At 38.7% G+C, this 24,012-nt stretch overlaps 1 protein-coding gene and 1 pseudogene across 1 annotated transcript in view; one reads left to right on the top strand and one right to left on the bottom strand.

Moving 5' to 3' along the window:
* KIF13B (kinesin family member 13B) overlaps nucleotides 1-24,012 on the bottom strand; it is a 294,477-nt gene that overhangs the window by 265,128 nt on the left and 5,337 nt on the right. The window contains exon 2 of the mRNA XM_006864335.1: nucleotides 3,677-3,770. Within this exon, the coding sequence (XP_006864397.1) occupies nucleotides 3,677-3,770 (94 nt within the window). The remainder of the gene's footprint in view (nucleotides 1-3,676; nucleotides 3,771-24,012) is intronic.
* The window catches only part of LOC102829970, a 16,113-nt pseudogene continuing 5,068 nt past the window's right edge, over nucleotides 12,968-24,012 (top strand).

Below are 24,012 nucleotides of genomic sequence, written 5' to 3'. Positions count from 1 at the left end.
TGACTTCCATTAACAAGGAATTACTCTGAAATTGGCTTTACACAATGCAAAGCAAGTACTGTCATCAGGCCCTCCCCACAATAGCATTACTCAGTATATTCTGCAAAAGAACCAGGCCATTCTTCCAAGATACCTCTAAGTGAACTTGAACCTGCAGTCTTTTGGTTAGCAGCCAAGCATGTCAACATTTGCACAACCCAAAGACTTCACTTCCAAGGTTAGGACACAAAAAGAAACACTGCTTTGGTGAGGCACTCTCTCTAGGATGCTTGCTCTTGGGACCCTGCCACTAGATTGTGAGTAGCGCCCAAGCTAAGCTTCCTGTCAACTGGCAGCATCAACTACCAGGCCTGAGTGAATGAGCATTCACATAATTACAGCCTCCAGACTTCAAGTGTTTCTTTAAGGCCCCATGGACCACGGAGAAGCCATTTCTACTATGCCCTGAATTCCTAACCCACAAAACCCATGTTACCACAAATGATTACTGCTGTTCTGAGCCATTAAGTATTTATTAAGAGTATTTGTTATACAGCAATAGACAACTCAAATACTTTATAAATAAGGAAGACAACTAAATAACCATGCTTATTGTTGTTAGCTGTTGTCAAATCAATTCTAACTCATGGTAGCACTCCTTACACCTCAGGATATTGCCTCCAACTTTGTTCAGCTAGCCACCATCAAACATACAGCAATAGTATTCTCCAGATTGAAAATTCTAAAAACAATACACAGCCCCAAAGTTAATGTTTTCTAATTAATACTCAGGACAACAGTTTATTCCATTAGCCAAGCTCAAAATCTCAACACCAAGGAGTCCCGGTGGCATAGTGGTTAAGCCCACAGCTTGAACCCACCAGCCACTTCACGGGAGAAAGACTTGACAATCTGTTCCCTTAAGACTGCAGCCTAGGATGTCCTATAGGCTGCTTCTCCTCTGTCATACAGGGTCACTATGAGTCAGAATCCAATGAAAAGTACACAATAACAAAAGCACATCTGAGAAAGTGTGAGAGAGAAGAGGAGGGAAAAAGTAAAATCAAAATTCTAGCATCATTTTTGACACATCTATGTCCTCTGAGCCTGGTGGTACAATGGAGTCCTGGTGTGGCACTGGAGGATAAGCACTGGACTGCTAACTGCAAGGTTGGTGGTTCAAACCTACCATATGCTCCTCAGAAACCCTATATGGGGTTGCTATGAGCCACAACTGACTCAATAGCATTTAACACCATATCCATTGAGCCCTGGTGACACAATGGCTAAGCATTCAGTTGCTATGTTGTTGCTGTTATGTGCCGTGGAGTCGGTTCTGACTCAGTGACCCTGCACAGGGTTTCCAAGGCTGTAAATCTTTAAGGGAACAGAACATCTTTCTCCTGCAGAACCTCTGGTAGTTTCCAACTGCCGACCTTGAGGTTAGCAGGCCGATTCGTAACCACTACACTACCAGAGTTGCTGTAGAAAAGGTTAACATTCAAACCCACCTACTGGGTCCACAAAAGAAAAGATCTACTTCCTTAAAGATTAAACCTAATTGTCATTTAACCAATTCTGAGTCACAATGGCCCTATGTAGGGTTTCTGAGGCTGTAAATCTTTACAGTAGCAGAAAGTCTCCTATATCTACCACAGAGCGGCTGGTGGATTCGAACTACTAACCTTGTGGGTTAGTAGCCCAACACAGAGTCCACCATGCTACACCCTAGGAAATCCTATGGAGAAGTTCCTCTCTTTACACAGGATCATTATAAACTGAAATTGGCTCAACAGCACCAAACAACAACATACTCTTTATACCCTAATAACAACATATCTAACAGCCACCATTTCCTAATAGCACTAAACTTGAACATGTACAGAACACTAACAATCATAAAAAAAATATATGAAAAGATTGTTAGCCATTTGGGAAACGCAAATCATATCCACTAGAATGGCTACAGTTTTAAAAAAGAAAAATAAGTACTGAGAGTGTGAAGATAGTAGTAAATTGCTGGTGGGAATTTTAAATGGTGCAGCCAACGTGAAAAACAATTTGGCAGTTCCTCAAAACGCTAACCCTGAAATTATCACTTTTTGTTTAAGTGCCGTCTAGTTGTTTTTGACACACAGTGAACCTGTATAGGATTTCTGAGGAACAGCTGGTGGGATTGAACCACCAACCTTGCAGGTAGCAGCCTAATGCTTATCCACAGTGCCACTCCAGGGCTCCCCATATAACTCAGCAATTTCACTCCTCGGTGTATACCCAAAATAACTGAAAGCAGAGACTCAAGCCGACTTGTACAACAATCACAGCATATTATCCACAATAATCAAAAGCCAGAAATAACCCAAGTGTTTATCAATACATGAATGAACAAAATTCTGTATACTCATACAATGAAATATTAATTTGGCCATAAAACAAATGAAGTTCTAATACATACTACAATATAGATGAACCTTGAAACCTTAAACTAAATACAATAATTTAAAAAACAACTCATTACGATCAAGTCTATTCCACCTCATAGTAATCCTACAGAGTAGAACTGACCCTTAGGGTTTCCGTGGCCTTTTTTAATCTTTATGGAAGCAGATTGTGACATCTTTCTCCCACAGAGCAGATGACAGGCCAGCCTTTCAGTAAGCAGTCAAGAGCTTTAACCACTGCATCAAAGTAAAAGAAGCCTGACTTTATGATTTTTTTGGTATGATTCCATTAGAATAGGCAAATTTCTAAAGACAGAATGATTACAAGTTAGCAGGGGCTGAGGCAAAGGGAGAATAGGGAGTTACTGCTCCACTGGTATAGAGTTTCTATTTGGAGTGATGAACAGCTTTTAAATGATGGTGGTTGGAACCAACATGGTGAATGGAATTAACGCCACCAAACTGTACACTTAAAATGGCTAAAAACAGCAAGTTTTACGTTCTATAAATTGACCACAATAATTTTAAAAAACAAAACACATATAATTAAATTACCAGTTGTCATCGAGTCAATTCTGACCCACAGTGGCCCCAGGGGCTCCCAGGGTTTTCAATGGTCGATTTTTCTGAAGTAGATCACCAGGCCTTTCTTTTAACACAACTGTAGGTGAATTCAAACTGCCAGCCTTTAGTTAGCAGTGGAGCACATATGCACCACCCAGGAACTCTATAATTAAATTTGGTAGTATAAATTCCAGCTGTATCAGTATTTATTGAAGAATAATCACTGAGGGCTGTAGGAATGCTTCACGAGGAAGGTAATACTTAAATGGGCTCTGACTGACAGATACCAGCTGGAGAAGGAAAAGCGATCCACGCTAAGGAACAATCTAAACACCTTCCCATCTGAGCCACTTCTCCCCAGTTACATTTTACCTAATCCTCCTTTAAGAAGCCTGCCTCAATTACGTCATAATCTAATGCCTACGCTCTTCTCTGAGCTTATCATACCATTACTATCTCTAACACTCATTCTGGTACTTAGTAATTCCATATGATAGACCTTATTCACCTTTACCTCTTCAACTTGAATACAGACTCATAAGAGAGCAATCTGTCTCTACTTTCTTGGTATTCTCTAAAGCACATAGTAAGCACTGATAAATATTTGTTAACTTGAACTCAACTCAGTAGTTAATTTTTGCTTTCAGTCATTTAAAAACGCATTGATCAAAAAACATTGTTTCTTAACTTACCGGGCATCTCCTTTGGAAAGATTAGTATTCATAGGATGAAGAATAACCTTGTTTGTGTCTACATCCACCACACATTTAGTATGCAAGTCGATTTCTGTAGAGGAAAAACAGGAAAAATAGTCAATTTTGTTGTGTTGTTAAGTGCCATCGAGTCGGTTCCAACCCACAGCGACCCTGTATAGAGTTTCCGAGGAGCAGCTGGTGAGCTTGAACTGCCAACCTTGCAGTTCAAACGGCTTTGCCATCTGGCACATTAATCCACAGCACCACACCAGGACTCGATTTTTATAAGTCATTTATTTCATAAAAAGTATCTGACAAAAATCCAACACTCTTTCAAGATAAAAACACCAGCAAATTAGGAATAGAAGGGAACGTCCTCAACCTGATAAAGGGCATCCACAAAGCCCTCCCCCCCCCCCACAGGTAACATCATACATGGTTTAAGACTGAACGGCTTTCCCTCTGAAATCAGGAATAAGAATTGTCTGTCTATTCTTCACACTTCTACTGAACATAGTACTAGAGTTACTAGCCAGGGGAGTTAGGCATGAAAAATAAATAAAAGGCATCTATATAGGAGTCCTGGTATGGTGCTATAACATAAGCACTGGACCACAAGATTGGTTTGAACTGCAAGGTGGCAGTTTAAACCCACTGCTCCTTGGAAACCCTATAGAGGGTCACGATGAGTCGAAGTCAACTCAGTGGAATTTAACAACAACAACACACAGCAAAGGAAAACATAACACTGTGTCTACTTGCAAATGATGTTATCTTGCATGTAGAAAAATCCTACAAAATCCACTAAAAAGTAGTAAGAATAAACAAGTTCTACAAGGATACAGATGACAAGATCAACATAAAAATCAATTGTATTTCTATACACTTGTAATGTATAATCCAAAAACAAAATTAAGAAACTAATTCTACTTGCAATAACATAAAAGAGTAAAATATTTAGGAATATATTTAACAAAAAGTACAAGACTTATAAACTAAAAATTAAAAATACTGTTGAGAGAAATTAAAGAAGATCTTAATAAATGAAAAGGTATTTTATGTTCATAAATTAGAAAGATTAATATTGTTAAGATGGTAATACTCCCCTAAATTGTTCTGTAAGATTCAGCACAATCCCTATGAAAATTTCAGCTGACAATTTTGTAAAAACTAACACTGATTCTAAAATCCATATGGAAATTCAAGAGATCCAAAATACTTAAAACAATCTTGAAAAAGATCGACTACAGAATTTATACTTCTCAATTTCAAAATTTAATATAAAGCTACAGTAACAAAAACAGCATGGTGGATCATATGATCAATGGAATAGAAAGTACAGAAATAATCAATTTTCAAAATGATTATAACACAATTCAGCAGAAGAAGAATAGTCTCTTCAACAAACGGTGCTGGAACAATCGCATCTCCACATGTAACAATGAATGAAGCTGGACTTCTTCCTAACATCATACATACAAAAAAATAACTCAAAATGGGCGACAGAAACATTAAGAGCTAAAATTATTAGAAAAAATAGGTATGAACCTTGGTGACTTTGGGTTATGCAAAACCTATTTAGATATGACACCAATAGCACAAACAACAAAAGAAAAAGTAGATAAATTCAAATTCATTAAAATTAAAAATGTTTTGTGTTTCCAAGGACACCATCAAGAGAGTAAAATGATAGCCATAGTAAGTTTTGCAAATCATGTCTCTAATAATAATAAGGGACTTGTATTCAGAACATATAAAGAATTTATAACTCAATAATTAAAAGACAAATAATGCAACTAAGACTATAATGTTACATAAGTGGTCACAAAAGACCACATATTATACAGTACCATTTGAAATGTACAGATTAGGCACATCCATGGTGACAGAAACAGATTGTTGTCTCGGGCTGAGGGATTATGAGAAAATAGGAAATGACTGCTAACGGGTACAGGGTTTCTTTTTTATGGTGATGAAATGTTCTAAAACTAATTGAGCTGACAGCTGAAGAACTTCGTAAACTTACTAAAATGAATGAATTGGGTGGATTACAAAATAACTGAATTGTTTCTCAAAAAATCTGTTTAAAAAAAAGGGGGGTCATATCATGTTTATAGGAACCCTCTGGTACAGCAGTTAAACACTGGGTTACTAAGCAAAAGGTCGACAGTCTTTTGCTTAGTAACCAAATGTTAGAAAGATGTGGCAGTCTGATTCCTTAAAGATCACAGCCTTGGAAACCTATGGGGCAGCTTTACTCTGTCCTACAGGTCATGAATGTCATATTCATTACAACTTAAGAGTATTTCTACTTCCAAGAAAAGTAATTTTCATTTTCTATTTAACTTACATAACTTCATCACTCTGGTAGCACAGTGGTTACGAGTTGGGCTGCTAACCACAAGGTCAGCGGTTCGAAATTACCAGCCATTCTGCAGGAGAAGAAAGATGAGGCTTTCTGCTCCCATAAAGATTTACAGCCTTGGATATCCTACTCAGGGTTGCTGTGAGTCAGAACTGACTCCACGGCACACCACCACCAACTTTAACAAATGTGAAAAACAAAGCAGCACCCAAAAACCAAACTGTCCTCCCTGTGCCTACCACAAGTTAACTTTTTTTTTATATTAGTTATTCTGTTTATTCTCAAATATTTTAGAAGTAAAAGAAGCTGGTAGTCCTTTAAGACAACACATTTTTAAACTTTAAAAAAATATTTTTTTTATTATGAATTAAGTGAAGGTTTACAGAGCAAATCATCAGTTTTACAGTCAACAAATCATATACTTTGCTTCATTACCATGACTGCAATACCCTCCACCCCATGTATGTTGTTAAGTAATGTCAAGTCAGTTCTGACTCATAAGGTATTTACCTCTAATCGCTTAACTCAAAGGCAATACATTTTTCTGATCAAAAAAATTGAAAGGAAAATATTGGAGCTATGTTTTATCTAATCATAGACAAAACCAAATCCATTGCTTTCTAGTAGATTCCAACCCATAGAGGCCCTGTAGGACAGAGTAGAAACTGCCCCACAGGGTTTCCAGAGCAATCTTTAGGGAAGCCGACTGCCACTGCTTTCTCACACAGAGCACCCACCCTTCAACAAGCAGCCCAGTGCTCAACCACTGTACCATCAGGGCTCCTTACCCCCAAAGGCAAATGTTCTATTGCGAGTAACCAGTGTTAGATCTATTTCTAGAATATCACAGAAATGCTACAAGAATGTCTCAGCCACACTGCGAAACCTTTTCAAGCATGCAATTTTACTCCTTCCTTCCCTTAGGTCCAGACCACAAGAAAGTTTGCAAGCATTATACTTTGTTAATAATACTCCTTAATGGTATCTGACCATATTGTATTGGTTGGCTCCTTACAGTCAACTCTATATTATCAAGTCTCCGGAAATTCTACTATTGACTCAGAATCTATTATCTTACCACCCACCACAAAGTTAGTTATTAGTTTCCTGCAAGAACATCTGATCTGAGCAGAGGAGCTGCATTTGTAGTTCTCTATGAAGAAGTATACATCTAGAATGCTGTGCCTGAAAAATTGTATGGTAATCAACTATTTCCCCCACAAGAATGCTTACTTTCATCTCAAATGATCTTGAATACCAGGGAAGGGATCCAACATTTTCCACTGACATTTGCATGCGTCTGCCTTGTTCTCTTCACAGCTCCCACCCCATTATGACTTCACCAGAACTAACTAATAATGTACACACTTTAAATTGCATGGTTAAGGAACCCTGGAAAATCCTATGTAATACAAAGAATTGCCTAATTGCCAATACATCTAAACTAAACTCATTTTGTGCTAAAGACTTTAACACTTAGCAATGTCCTTACATCTAACAGCCATTAAAGTTGGTCTTTAAAAAATAAATATAAACAACCTTCTTCACTTTTTCATCAATGCATTCCCTTCCCCAAGTTGTTGCCTGATGGACAGATACTAAAAGAAGACTTTTGATGAAATATTTTAGAATATGTGTGAACATCTATGAAGCACACCCAAGCAAATAAGAACAGTGAGAATAGAAAAGAGATTAAGGGTCAGATCTATGAAAAGCATTTTCATATAAAAATTTATAGCTCGTATACTATCAAAGTTACTAGTTGGTTGAGCTAATTAAGTCACTAAAAAATTCTAAATAGCACACACTTTCCACTAAAAGAATTCTTGCTCTATATTGCTTAGAAAGCAAAACAGTGACAAATTTAAGCCTTAAATTTCATCTGAAAAAACACCTTCTCCTTAAAAAACAAATATACAAACAAAAAAACCCCACAGTTAATACTGTCTTAGTCTACAACAATACTTACATTTAAAAGATCTGAATTTAGCTGTTATGACTATGTAAAAATAGTCCTAAATACTGAGCGTTATTACAATAATTAACACATGGACAACCATTTATTCACAAAGAAGCCTAAAATAATAAGATTAGGATTTAATTGGTTATTATGTTTGAAAACCAATAAATAAATTTTAAAAAGCCTAAGTGATCTAAAAGTCAATAGCACTGTAAGTGTAGTCATGACTAACCCAACTTTACAGTACTTAGAATCATGAATGTTAAATGGGAATCTCTGCTTAAAACCTTGGCTATAATGCATCCATGAGTCCTAAAGGAAAAAAAAAAGTGTACTGCATTAACGTTAAAGACCCGATGATATTTCCCAAACAAGACAGTTTTCTGTGTCAAATTCCTTAAGATAAACATCAAAATATCAACAAGGAGCTCTGGTAGCGTAGTGGTTACGAATCGGGCTGTGAACCGCAAGGTCAGCAGTTCGAAACTACCAGCGGTTCCGCAGGATAAAGATGAGGCTTTCTGCTCCCGTAAAGATTTACAGCCTTGGAAACCCTGTGCAGGGTCGCTATGAGTCGGAACTGACTCCACGGCACTTAACAACAACAACAACAACAATAGCTCAGCTTATTCAGCCAGTAAATTAATCACCTTGTAAAAGTGAACACTGATTTGAAGTAATTCTTTCTTCAGTGTACAAATCAGCTAAGACTATTTCCTCAGTGACAGCACAGAAAAATCTGGACAGGCTCTAGGAGGCTCCCTGTACATAACTTACGTTGTGTCTGAGGAAATGCATCATTCCTGGTGTGAACAAAATCATTCTGAGTTGTCTATTTAATAATCTGCATTTCTATTCTCAAGAAAATCATTACTTTTACAGCAAATCTACTACTCCCAAATATAGATGCATCTCACTTTATCGATGGCACAGTCCTGGAAAACTGTGCCATAGATACTTTACTCTTAAATGCACGAATCCATTTTTAAAAAGATGAACTTTCAATTAAGTTTCAAAGTTTGCATACTATCTATGATCTTATCTTTTTCTAATCTGTGTCACATATCTTATACTTTTATATGTCTATGCTTGTTCATATACACAAAATAGTCATATGCAAAGAGACTTAAAAAAACTTTGTGGAGAAATTCTATTATCTTTCAATTCCATTTTTCCATGAACTTTTTAAAGCCCCTTGTTTATAGGACTTGTTTTTCCAATTGGAAAATATTTGAAACAGAGAATATGGCTTGTACTTTCTTATCATATATACAAGGATTAAAACACTCTTGTTGATTGCTGTCAAATCAATTCCAACTTATGGTAAACTCCACGTGTGTACAGAATAGAACAGTGCTTCATAGGGGTTTTCAATGGCTGATTTTTCAAAAGTAGATCACCAGACCTTTCCTCCTCTGGATAGGCTCGAAACGCTAACCTTTTAGTAAGCTGCCACGGTAATTGCTCATTTACTTCATCCAGCAACTCCTGAGGTCCACTGAGTCAGGGAGCAAAGAAAAACTAGGTGAGGAAAAATAGATTAAAAGCAAATGGGTTTGGTAGCGTAGTGGTTACGACTCGGGCTGTGAACCGCAAGGTCAGCAGTTTAAAACTACCAGCTGCTTCGCGGGAGAAAGATGAGGCTTTCTACTCCCGTAAAGATTTATACCCTCGGAAACCCTGTACAGGGTCGCTATGAGTCGGTTCTGACTCCACGGCACATAACAACAACAACAAGAAGAGATACATAAAAGGTCTTAATCATTTGCTTTATTTTCACCAGTGAACATGAAACTATTTTCTATAAATAAAGATAAATGAGTATTAATATGGCTGATTTAAGTCTAAATACTGAAGGAAGGAAGGTAGATAGATACAAGACAGGATGGCAGATAAAGGGAAGAAAGGTTACAGTGTGAAAAGCCTTAAAATAATTTTATGTGGCCTAAAATATAAAATGTGTATCATCAAAACATCATTACTTTTACAACAATAGCATCCATCTGAAAAAGGGGTGGGGGAAGATGCTTACACTAATTAACATAGAACCTGTTCTCTTAATCTCATTTTTGAAATTATACAAGTGTATAAAAATAAAACTGATTTTTGCATATGGAACACAATTGTATCCTGTATACTTGCAGAACTTATTTGAATTAGGGTCGTGGCCTCGTGGGACAATCCAGTCAATTGGCATAATCAAGTTCTTAAAGTTTATATTCTACCTCTCAGTATGATGAGTGGTGTCTAGGGTCTTAGAAGTAGCTATCTGAAATACAAGTCTTTGCTGGTATGGCGCAAAAGAGAAACAGGGAAACATAAGAAACAGAGAAGCACTAGACTACAGGATTGCCTACATGGACCGTAAGTCTGCCTCCACCTTGAAAACAGAAGAACTAAACAGTGAATGTTCTGATAAGGAACGTATTATAGAAATCCTGATGAAAAGTAAGAAAAACATAACAAAGAACTTCAAATTCGTATAGAATTCAGACTTACTGGGGCTATGGAATCCCTGAGATTTTTTGGAACTGAATTGCTCTTCAGACTGAACTGAATCTATCCCCTGAAGTCACCTTTAAACTAACTAAGTAACAGTTTACTCAAAGAGTAAATATTTTCATTTTTGAACGTTGTATTATTGAGAAAAAAACCAACTATATAAGACATAAGAGTCAACAGTTATTTTAAAGAAGAGATGAGAAATTTGGGGTACAGGGAGATAAAGTAAATGGAGGTAAAACAATGAGAACAGAAATAATGAGAATGTTGACATAACATGACAAATTTAACAAATGTCTAGAAGCTGTGGAATGGGAATGGGTTTTACTGTGTATATTTTCCCAAAAATAAATTTTAAAAACAAATTTACTTATCATACCTTTCAAGCCTGGAACTAAACTCACTCCTATGGCTGAACTTTCAGGCCTGTAAGGTGAACCATAACCTTATAGACCTGAAAGGTACGCTCTCATTAGAACCGTCACCCATATGAGATCAAAAGGACAGCATTTGCCCATGGATAAGCTCAGAAAGCAGGAAAGGATAGGAAAGAAGGTCAAATGGAAACAGTAAACACAGGGTGCAATTACATTGTGGGGAATGTACTCAATGATATGAAATAAAATGTGTAAATAAAAAATATATTGTTGAATGAAATACAAATTTATTCTGTAAACTTTTACCCAAATCACAATAAAAAAATAAAAATAAAAAATATTTACTTATCAATCATAGAGGGCTATTGTGTGCCATCAAGTCAGTTCTGACTCATAGTAACACTATACAGGGTTTCCAGGAGCAGCTGGTGGGTTTGAACTGTCAACCTTTTAGTTACCAGTCCAGTGCTTATCTTACAGTACCGCACCAGGATTCCATAGTGGACTGCTGTTGTTGTTTAGTGGCATCAAGTCGATTTCAATTCATAGCAACCCTGTATAGGGTTTCTAAGGAGCAGCTGGTGGGTTTGAGTTGCTAAACTTGTGCTTTGCAATACAGTGCTTATCCTACAGCATCACACCAGGAAAAACCTATAATGCATGGAATGCAGAATGGCCAAAACAATCTAATAATATAGAAAAACAAAGTTGGAGGATTCACATTTCAGAATTTCAAAACGCACTGCACAGTAGTCAAGACAGTGAATTTCTCCAAACAACAGACAGCCTTTAAATGAACAGTAATACCCATAAGGAAAATGCTTCGCAGAAAAATCAACCATATAAAACCAATTGGCCAAAAACTAAGTTCAGAAAGCAGGAAGAGCAGAAAAGATTGGCAAAAGGAAACGGGGAACCCAGGGAGGAAGTGGAAAAGAGCTGTGACATTGAAGGGATGACAACCAATGTTAAGAAACAAAATTGTATAAATTATTGAATGGGAAACTAATTTGTTATGTAAACTTTTACCCAAAACACAATAAAAGGTGTTTTTTGTTTTTTAAAAAGGGTATGTGTGGTTATAAATATGGATAGAAATCCAGATTGATGGAACAGAATGGAGAGTCTAAAAATAAACTCTTACATTTATTGTCAACTGATTTTCGGCAAGGATACCAAGACAATTAATTTAACGGAGAAAGAATTGTCTTTCCAACAAAATGGTATAGAGGCAACTAGATATTCACATGCAAAAGAATAAACCTGAACCACATACTTTGTACCACATAGAAAAATTAACTCAAAATAGATCCAAGACCTGAATGTTAAGAGCCAAAGCTGTAAAACTGCTAAGCATATATCTATGTAACCTTGGGTTAGGCAGTGATTTCTTAGATATGACACTAAAAGCTCAAGCAACAAAATAAAAACTAGATAAACTGTATTTCTTCAAAATGAAAAACTTCTACTAATGTGAATAAAAACATTAATGCTTTATAGGTTAGTATCCTTCAACCATGAAGGAACCCTGGTAAGGACAGTGTTTAAAGCATTCAGTTCTGAATTAAAAGGTCAGTGGTTCAAACTAGCAACTCCATAGAAGAAAGATGTGGCAGTCTACTTCTATAAAAGTTTACATTGGAAACCCTATAGGAAGTTCTACTCTGTCCTTTATGAGGTGGCTTCAAAAGTTCGTTGAACATTTCTGCCCTCGGCCTGCCAACCCGCCCTCAGCTCCCCCAACGCATTGAGAGAACCCCACACTGGCCAGTGCGAAGCCACCCACCACCACCACCAGCTGCAGCTGGACAAGAGGAGCAGGGTTCCGAGTCTGAGGAAGACAACCTTGACTGCTCCACCCTGCTCTCTGGCCCTGTTAGTCTCTCAAGGAAGATAGCCTTCACTGATCCACTGAGGGCTCCAAGAACTCTGCTTTTTCTAAACTCATCCAACTGAGTGAACCCAGGGTATTGTCTGTCCTACCTGGGGGAGAGGGGAGCATCAAGGAGTGGGCAGCCAAGGCACCAGAGCAAGAGCCCTCTGGGGCCTCAGGCAAAAGAATGAAACTGGAACCATCAGGGAACATGAGTGAATTTTGGCACATACTGGGCTGCTGTGTGGTAGAGAAACCCCAGCTGAAGAAGAGGAGACGGATTGACCGCATCATGATTGGGGAGCCAATGAAGTAGAGATGGGGGCTGGAGATGGACTTGCCATAACAGGTGCAGTTCAGGAACAAATGAGCTCCAAGGGAAACCAAAACAGGCCATAGAGCAATTCTAGGAGCTTGCAGCTCCTATCGAAATGGTTCTGCCATCTTGAAGACCCCACTCTGTGTCCAGCCCAGAAGATATGCTGCCCCCTCCAGATCCCTCCTAGAACCTCTAACCCCAGGACCTCTCTTTTCCCTATCTGTCTCACAGTGCCTCAGAAGGCTTGGGGGCTGGACTCCCTCAAATTCATCTGACTATAACCCCTCCTGGAGATGGGGTCAAGGCAGCAGGACTGACCATGTGACTACTAGTTGGGCAGAGGAACTCAGCTGAAGTCCTGGACATCCTCAGATCTGAGATAGGAGTTCTTTAAAAACCTGGGATGAGTTCTGGTCTCCTGAATGATGATCTGGGTGCCAGCTGTTTTTAAAATCTTAACCTGGAACTCCTTAAATAGGGGTAGGTGGGTGAAATTACCAAAGCTGAAGCTGGCTTTGCCTAGACGCTCCCTACCTTCCTGCTCTTCCACTCTTCCTCCTGGAATGAACTGAAACAGATACCAGGCAGGGGCTGAGAGGTGACCACTGTTAAATCCACTCTTCCTCTTTAGATTTCAGACTTCAACCTCACAGTTTCTCAGTCTCTCTGCCAATACCTGTGTCATTGTCTAGTTAGGACTCTAACCCTATATTTTTGTAGCATTACTAGTTCCCCAGCAACTTTCTTATTTTTTTTAATTAAGAAATTAATTTAAGATGAGTTCTTAATTACCCCATGCTACTACTACCTCTGTCCTTAACCCCAACTCTGTTAGGAGTCTTAGTTTCCCGTTGAATAAGATTTAAGAAGTTGGTCTTAGCCTGACAACATTCCTTTCATCCATTTAAGTCCCAGGGACCCGACTTGCCCTCTGCCAACCTCCCTGCTGGCCCAGGAGAGGGGAGGAAGAGGAGTCTGGAGAGAAATCACCCAGAATACAACAAAACTAGAATTTCTCTTATCTCAGGGAGGATTTCCTGGCCATTGAGGATGACAAGGCTTGTGAGATACACAGGTTGAAAACAAGCATCTCGGAGTTTGGGCGTCTAAAGATCCTAGCAGCATAGGCATAGGGAGGAGGCTCTAGAGCAAGATTTCTCAGTCTAGATACTTTGGACTTTTTGTAGTAGGAGGCTGTCCTCTGTCCTGTGCATGGTAACCTCTCTGTCTCAGCCTCACTGTGATAGCCAGTGTCTCCCAAATTTTCCAAATGTCTCCTAGGAGTCAAAAATGGCACTTAGCTGAGAATCTCAGCTCTTAAGTGATATCACATCCTCATTTCATCTCCATCGCCTTATCCACCCTAAGGCTTGAGCAGTGGATGAGCTAGGACCTCTTATAAAGCACGGCCAATGATGCTGCACAGATCTCCAAATTACACAAATCTCCAATGTGTTGTGTGTGCTTAACATGGGTTCTTGTTTCTGTCATGGGCATGTACCACCTTCTCCATGGAGGTACCTTTGGAGGAGAGGTTCCTGTAGTGTGGAGACAAGAACAGGATCTGGTGGGACTGGAGGGGAAGAAAAAAAAACAATAGTGCTGTAGATACCCTAGCTTGTCCTCCCTAAACTGAAGCTCAATTTCTGTGCCCTAGTCTAGAACCAGACATGGATAAAACTCAGGGAGTTTTGTTTGAAGACCAGCTCCCATTCCCCACCTGGCTTAAGCGTGTACTTTAGGTGGGAATGCAATATAGAAGCAGGGTCTTCTTTCATTTTTTTCAGGTGTTTTTTGTTCTGGCTCCTTCCTTCTAGGATGATTGGGAAGGCAGAACAAAACTGAGGCAAGAAGGTGAGTCTTGTTAGCTCTGTAATAGGAAATGTTCTATTTGTAGTGGGGGTTGGGAACATGGAAACTAGGATCTCCTTTCTTGAGTCCATCTATCGAGTTTGCTTGCCCCCCCACCTGCAGTGATTGAGGTTTAAATTTTTGCTAATTTCAGTGTATTTCCTGTAATTTTTCAGTCTAGAATTGGCCATAGAGATACATTCTCAGTTTACTAAGTTCCAGTCAGATAATTGCTCTGAAAGTGGCCCATCTTGTTACCTTACATACATCAATTGGTTGGGTTATATTAGACCTGAAGGGTTAACAGGACAGCGTAGGCCTTCTGAATTATCTGGTCATACTGATCATTGGCCACATTCTAATAACCAGCTTTTGGTGCTCTCTTGCCTTTAGCTACCTTCTCTAATGTGTATGCTACAATCACTTCAATAATTTTTAGGTGATGGGAATGGGTTTGAGTCATAATTTACATTAAAAATTATTGGATTTTAAAATACATTTTTCAAATAAAGAAATTGTAAGCAAGGGGGGGAAAAGTTTGTGGAAAAATTCCATGATCTTTTCATTTTATGTTCCACAAACTTTTGAAGCCCCTCTCACATAGGACTGCTGAGTCAGAATCGATTAGAAGACAGGTTTAGTTTGGTGGCGGGGGGGGGGGGGATGTCCTTCAACCACATTTTTAAACACTCATTACTCTGAAGATCACAGCTCATTACATTCTCCTTACCTTCAATTAATCTCACATTCTAAACTTATCATGAATAGAAGTATGAACGATTTCAACTTTCTCATCTCTCTACCACTAAGTTTTTTCAAAAATTTTAACCTCTCAATCCCTTCAACAACCTGTGATATACAGATAATACAATCTTGCTTGCTGAAATCGAGAAAGATTTAAAATACTTACTGATGAAAATCAAGCGCTACAGTATGGATTGCACCTCAAAATAAAGAAAGCAAAAATCTTTACCACTGGACCAATAAACAATCTACATGTAAATATATAAAAGACTGAAGTTGTCAAAGACTTCATTTTGCTTAAATCCACAACCAATACTCATGGAAACAGCAGCCAATAAGTCAAAGGATGTATTATTGCATTAGGCAGATCTGCTGCACAAGACCTCTTTAAAGTATTCAAGAGTAAAGATGTCAGCTTGAGGACTAAGGTGCACCTGACCCAAGCCATGGTATTTTCAATAACCTCATATGCATGTGAAAATCGGACACTAAATAAGGAAGACTGTAGAAGAATTGATGCATTTGAGTTATGATATTGGAGGAGAATATTAGAAGTACCATGGACTGCCATAAGAACAAACAAATCTGTTTTGGAAGAAACACAGCCAGAATGCTCCTTAGAAGCCAGGGTGGCCAGACTTTGTCTCTCATACTTCAGACATATCATCAGGAGGGACCAGTCCCTGGAGGATATCATGATTGGTAAAGTAGAGGGTTGGAGACAAAGAGATGGGTTGGCACACTGGCAGCAGTGTTGGCTTAAATGTAATTAATAACTGTGAGCATGGTACAAGACTGGGAAGTTTTTCATTCTGTTATGCACAGGTCTCTTAAGTGTTGGAACTGACTCAACGACACCTAACAACAATCCTGTTACGGAAGCACTGTGGCCCTGTAAAATAAGCACTGGAATACTAACTACAAGATGGTGGCTCCAGACACTGCCAGGAATAAGGATGAGGCTTTCTGCTCCTGTAAAGATTTACAGCCTTGGAAACCCTATAAAGGGTCACTGAGAGTTGGAATAGCCTTGATGGCACTTAGCAAAAACAATCCTGTTAAGGATCAAGCACTCCAAATATCTCATCATCTTACCCTTTCTGGTCTCCTCCAAGGCACTGCCATACGAGCAGTTGCTGATTTAGAATATATTCTAGTTTTGACTAACCGCACTTATAACTGTCTTGGTATTTTTTTATACATCTGGTTAGTAATATGTACTACATACAATACTGCAGCACTTCACTTGCCGATGTTCTCATTCTCAGATATTCACTCACAGATGTCCAAAAACAAAAATCAGATTTGTGAAGACACCACTATTAAAAGGCACTAATAATGAAATCCCACTACTCATCTGTCAGTTTGTCGTACTGTGGCGGCTTGTGAGTTGCTATGATTCTGAAAGCTATGCCACTGGTATTTTAAATACCAGCAGGGACACCCATGGTGGACAGGTTTCAGATGAGCTTCCAGACGAAGACAGACTAGGAAGAAGGAGTGATGAACTACTTCCGAATATTTACTCACTGAAAACCTTATGAATAGCAGAAAAACACTGTCAGATACAGTGCCGGAAAATAAACACCTCAGGTTGGAAGGCACTAAAATGTAACTGGGGAAGAGCTGCCTCCTCAAAGTACAGTTGACCATGATAACGTGAATGGACTAAAGCCCATGGGAGTAAAGTCCTCAAGACCTTCATTTGCTGATGGGGAAAAACTCAAAATGAAGAGAAACAGCTGTAAACATCCACTGAAAATCAGAACATGGAATGTATGAAGTATGAATCTGGGAAAACTGGAAATTGTCAAAAATTAAATGGAATGCATAAACATTGATATCTTAGGCATTAGTGAGCTGAAATGGACTGGTATTGGCCATTCTGAATCTGACAACCACATGGTATACTATGCCGGGAATGACAAATTGAAGAGAAATGGTGTTGCATTCACCATAAAAAAGAACATATCCAGATTAGTCATGAGATGCAATACTGTCTGTGATAATATTCATGCATCTACAGGGAAGTCCAGTTAATACCATTATTATTCAAATTTACACACCAACCACTAAAGCCAGTGAGGATGAAATAGAATTCTACCAAATTCTTCTATCTGAAATTGATCAAACATGTAATCAAGATGTATTGATCATTACTGGTGATTGGAATGCAAAGGTTGAGACCTGAGAGGAAGGATCAGTAGTTGGAAAATATGGCCCTGGTGATAGAAATGATGATGGAGATCACATGATAGAATTCTGCAAAATCAATGATTTGTTCATTTCAAATACCTTCTTTAAACAGCATAAGAGACAACTATACACATGGACCTCACCAGATGGAATACATAGAAATCAAATTGACTACATCTGCAGAAAAGAGACGATGGAAAAGCTCCATATCATCAGTCAAAACAACGCCGGGGGCAGACTGTGGAACAGGCCATCAATTACTGATTTGCAAATTCAGAGCTGAAGAAAAGGAAAACAAGCCCACAAGAGCCAAACTATATATATATCCCACCTGAATATATATCCCACCCTTGAATATATCCCACCTGAATTTAGAGATCATCTGAAGAACAGATCTGATGCATTACACACTAAAGACAGAGACCAGAAGAGTTGTGGAATAACATCAAGAACATCATACAGGAAGAAAGCAAAAAGTCATTAAGAAAACAAGAAAGAAGGAAAAGGTCAAAATGGATGTCAGAAGAGACACTGAAACTTGCTCTCCAGCGTAGAATGCTAAAGCAAATGGAAGAAACGAGGAGGTCCAAGAGCTGAACAGAAAATTTCAAAGATCAGCTCAAGAAGACAAAGCCAAATACATTACAACAAAATATGCAAAGATCTGAAGTCAGAAAATCAAAAAGGAAGAACATGTTCAGCATTTCTCAAGCTGGGGGAACTGAAGAAAAAAATTCAAGCCTCAACTTTCATTATTGAAAGATTCTCTGGGCAAATTACTGAACGATGTAGAAAGCATCAAAAGAAGATGGAAGGAATACACAGATTCACTGTATGAAAAGGAAATGGTTAATGTTCAACCATTTCAAGAGGTAGCATATGATCAAGAGCCAAAGATACTGAAGGAGGAAGTCCAAGGTGCATTGAAGGAATTGGCAAAGAACAAGGCACCAGGAATTGATGGAATCAAAACTGAAATCTTTCAAGAAAGTGAGGTGGCACAGGAGGCACTCATTCATCTCTGCCAAGAAATTTGGAAGACAGCTATCTTGCCGACTGATTGAAAGAGATCTGTATTTGTGCCCATTCCAAAGAGAGGTGACCCAACGGAATGCAGAAATCATCAGACAATCTCTTTGATATCCCATGCTATTAAAAAGTTTTACTAAAGGTAATACAGAAATGGTTGCAAGCATACATTGACAGAGAACTTCCAGAGGTTCAAGTCAGATTCAGAAGAGACCATGGAACGAAGGATATCATTGCTGATGTCTGATGGATCTTGGCTGAAGGGAGAAAATATCAGAATGATGTTTACCTGTGCTTTACTGACTATGCAAAAGCTTCTGATTGTGTGGATCATGAAAATCTATGGACAACATTGCAAAGTACGATTATTCCTGAACACTGAATTGTGCTTATGAGGAATCTGTACATGGACCAAGAGGCAGTTGTTCAAACAGAACATGGAAACACTGAATGGTTTAAATTAAGAAAGGTATGCAACACGGTTGTATTCTTTCAGGGGGATGTCCTTCAACCACATTTTTAAACACTCATTACTCTGAAGATCACAGCTCATTACATTCTCCTTACCTTCAATTAATCTCACATTCTAAACTTATCATGAATAGAAGTATGAACGATTTCAACTTTCTCATCTCTCTACCACTAAGTTTTTTCAAAAATTTTAACCTCTCAATCCCTTCAACAACCTGTGATATACAGATAATACAATCTTGCTTGCTGAAATCGAGAAAGATTTAAAATACTTACTGATGAAAATCAAGCGCTACAGTATGGATTACATCTCAATGTCAAGAAAACAAAAATCCTCACCACTGGACCAATAAACAACATTCTTATCAATGGAGAAAAGATTGAAGTTGTCAAGGGCTTCATTTTTCTTGAATCAAATCAGTCAAGAAATCAAATGACGTATTGCATTAGGCAAATGTGCTGCACGAGACCTTTTTAAAATGTTGAAGAACAAAGATATCAACTTAAGGACTAAGGTGCACCTGACCCAAGGCATGGTATTTTCAATAACCCCATGTGCATGCGAAAGCTGGACAGTGAGTAAGGAGGAGGGACCAGTCGCTGGAGAAGGATATCATGTTTGGTAAGGTGGAGAAAAAAAGGAAGACCCCCAACGAGATGGATTGGCCAGGTGGCAGCATCAATGGACTCAAGCATGGCAACAATAGTGAGGTTGGCCCAGGATCGGGCAGTGTTTCGTTCTGATGCGCATTGGGTCGCTATGAGTCCATACTGACTCATGGCACCTAACAAAATCAACAAATACAGAAAACTTTTAGAAAATAAAAAGAGGTACTCAACTTACATCAGAACCAACTGAATACAGAGTCATGGGAACAGAGCCCAGTCCTAAGTTGGGGGACTACCTGTCCATGACTTATACTTCTAGTGCATCCTGCACAACTGAGAAAATCAACAAAGTCCCCTTTAAAGATCAGCTTATCAATACACTGTAAAAGTACAGTATTTAAAAGCAGACAAAGTTAAGTGAAATCCTACTGGTTTTGTAATCCTGGGAAATTTACTTAACATCTCTGAAATTCTGTTACATACACGTAGAGGTCCTATCACTCCATTTCAAAGTTTTGTTTGAGACCTAAGATTTTAAAAAAGAAAGGGACTCTGTAGCTCACAAACAGAAAGCTATCAACCAGCAGCTATTACTTTTTTCTTCAATAAATGCTTATTGACTGAACGAATTAATAACATTTAAAATTATATCTACAGCTTCTCAGTTAAAATGCAATACCAATTATATCAAAAATGTATGTCCCATGGACCAGCTAGCTTCGCATACTCCCACCGTCCTTTATTATATGTTGTTGTTGATAAGTGCCATGTTGTTGTTGTTGTTAAGTGCCGTCGAGTCGGATCCGACCCATAGCGACCCTGTACAGGGTTTCCGAGGGTGTAAATCTTTACGGGAGTAGAAAGCCTCATCTTTCTCCCGCGGAGCAGCTGGTAGTTTCGAACCGCTGACCTTAAGGTTCGCAGCCCGATTCGTAACCACTACGCTACCAGAGCTCCTTATATAAGTGCCATAAGTACTGCTTATCTTTGCTGAAGTACAATATCTTTGCTAAGGAGCTCTGGTAGCATAGTGGTTACGAATTGGGCTGCTAATCTCACAATCAGCCATTCAAAACTACCAATGGTTCCACGGGAGAAAGCTGAAGATGAGGCTTCCTGCTCCCATAAAGATTTATAGCCTCAAAACCCTACACAGGGCTCGCTGTCAGAACACACTCCTTGGCACATCACCACTACAACCAATCTTTGCTGAATGTACTACACCACAAGGTCTGCTTGAATCACAAGGTCGGCAGTTCAAATCCATCAGCTACTCCTCAAAAACCCTATATAGGGTCACTACGAGTCAGAACCAACTTGACAGCATTTATCAACAACAACAATCTTTGCTGAAGGAGCTCTGGTAGCATAGTAGGTTACAAATTGGGCTGCTAACCTCAAGGTCAGCAGTTCGATCTACCAGTTTACCAGTCACTCCATGGGAGAAAGACAGTGCTTTTTGCTCCCATAAAGATTTACAGCCTTGGAAACCCTATATAGGGTCACGGTGAGTCAGAACCAACTCCATGGCATTTGTTGTTGTTGTTAAGTGCTGTAGAGTTGGCACTTAACACTAGCAACCCTATATAGGGTTTCTGAGGAGCTGCTGGTGAATTTGAGCCACCAACCTTGTGATTCAAACAGATCCAGCAGTCCAGTGCATTATTCAGCAGCACCACATCTCCCACCAGTCTTCACTGTTTTTTTGTTTTGTTTTGTTTACAATAACATGCTTTCTTGAACACAAGGGAAACCTGATCAATAAACATAGAAAGATCAATTATAAATCCATTTTCCTTGAATTAACATCTGAATTAATCTGTATAACTAATAATTTTGTCAGTGGTTTATTCCATTTACAAAGTTTAAAAGTCAGAGAAGTCAGGCATTGATCATTTTGTATGGGGGGGAGGGCAGAAAAATTGATGCCAGCCTACAAGTTTTTATTCTATAAACATGTTTCTTCTCCAAAAACCTCTGGCCCTATGTATATAAATTCAAATTCAGTCATTCAGTGAGCAAGCAGAAACAAAAGAATGCTGCAAAAGTTATGTGTCTCATTCACAATTAGCACAGCAAGCAGATACTAATAAAACAAGTATTTCTGTTTTAGAAAATTGTGGCAGAAATTTCCTTCCACAGTCATCTATAGATCTATTTGTCCATCATCTCTTTAAGAAGAACCAACAATAGCTTCAGTGTCAAAACACCTTCTTGTTCTCCAGTTTCACCATTTCCTGTAGTTGTTGTTGTTGTTAAGTGCCGGTCAAGTCAGTTCCAACCCATACTGACCCTATACAGGGTTTCCAAAGAGCTGGAAGCACCGACCTTGTGGTTCAAACCGCTTCCTAACGATCACTTACTTCTTCACTGACTGCCTGGGTCTTCTAAGCTTCCTCTCACTTTCAGAGTTTTCTCTTGTCCTTGGATTCACTACTACTCATTTGATTTTGACTAGCCCCCTTGCTCTGTTCTACTAACATGGCTTTATTCTTACCAGGCATTTTTAAATATTGCCCAGTTATGCCCTGAATTAAGTGTTCAATCTTGCTTTGAGAATTGGCAATCTTTCTCTGTCTCCAAAATCGAAACAAAGTTCTAAAGATCTCCACATGGACCAGTCACTCTAAAACCACACAACTGCACCTAGTTAGCATTTGGGGCTTTCTGTCAACGTCACAGGATCCTCCTTTCTGGCAGGCTAATCTTGTCTCTGCTGCCTAAACTTGCCTTGTTCATTCTTGTCTCTGTGCCTTTCTTTATTCTCAAGCCATACTTCCTTCTCAGAGAATCAATGTTCTCCTCTCCCCTCCCATCATGCACTCATTCCCAAATCACCAGGCTTCTAGGATCCTTCATTCCTCTAAATTCCTCTACTTGTCTATCATTCATCTGGCAGTTAACAATGGTTGTTGTTGTTAAGCGCCATTGCTCCTCACATATACCCTGTATAGGGTTTCCAAAGAGTGGATGGTGCATTTGAACGGCCCACCTTGTGTTTAGCAGTCCAGTGCTTATCCTATAGTGTCACTGCACTTAACAGCTCAAAGAGTGATTTAGCTGTTGACTTATTAATCTTTTTACACGACAGTCATTTCCTCATGGACATGAACTTCAAAAAGCAGTTTTAAAAACGGAATATTATAGTACTAGACAGCACTAAGAAATTTTTAAAGAAATTAACAATAATAATCATTTTGCATTATTTTATGTTTTTGTCTAGCCCTTGCCCATTCTTATATACATTTTCACGTAGTGATAATAATAGTAAATTAATCTACAGCTTACAAGTTTCTAAAACTGCATAAATATGTAACAGTTACATGTTACATTCTTTTTCCACTATCATAAAAAACGTCTCTCTTACTTTTAAATGGGTTTGAGAGTCATCATTTTTAATAGCTGCATAAGTCTTTCCACTGAGATACTAGACAATGATTTAGTTAAGCATTGACTTCTACTCAACATTATCACAGAATTCTTTTCATCTTTCACTGCATTTGTTGTTGCTGTTGTTAAGTGCCATGGAGTCAGTTCCTACCCGTAGCGACCCTGAACAGGGTTTCCGAGGCTGTAAATCTTTACGGGAGCAGAAAGCCTCATCTTTCTCCCACGGAGCAGCTGACAGTTTTGAACTGATGACCTTCCAGTTCGCAGTCATATTTGTAACCTCTACGCTACCAGAGCTCCTTTTATAGTACTTTATGCACTCTCACTGCATAAAGTACTGTAAAATGCACAAAGTACATATAGATACTTCTTGAGATAAACTTATCTGTCATGCTCCCAAAAACCTGAGTAATCAAGCATATAGTTTCCCCCTACCTAGCTAAATTCCTAGTATAATTTCTGGATCCATCCCCTTAGGCTACCTAAGGAGCAAAGGTATTTTCCAAGCACTTTTTGTTTAGATTTATTTATTTTGATAGTCAACCTTATACATAATCAAAGTATATAGGAAGCCCCTGGAGGAAATGCAATAAGACCTCATACGATCTAATATAAGGTAGGTGCTTGGTAGACAGTAAGTAAATTTT

Source organism: Chrysochloris asiatica, unplaced genomic scaffold (genome assembly GCF_000296735.1).
Source record: "Chrysochloris asiatica unplaced genomic scaffold, ChrAsi1.0 scaffold00064, whole genome shotgun sequence".
NCBI classification, from domain to species: domain Eukaryota; kingdom Metazoa; phylum Chordata; class Mammalia; order Afrosoricida; family Chrysochloridae; genus Chrysochloris; species Chrysochloris asiatica.
The sequence above is the reverse complement of the archived record's forward strand: the minus strand, read 5'-3'. Positions and strand labels throughout refer to the sequence as shown.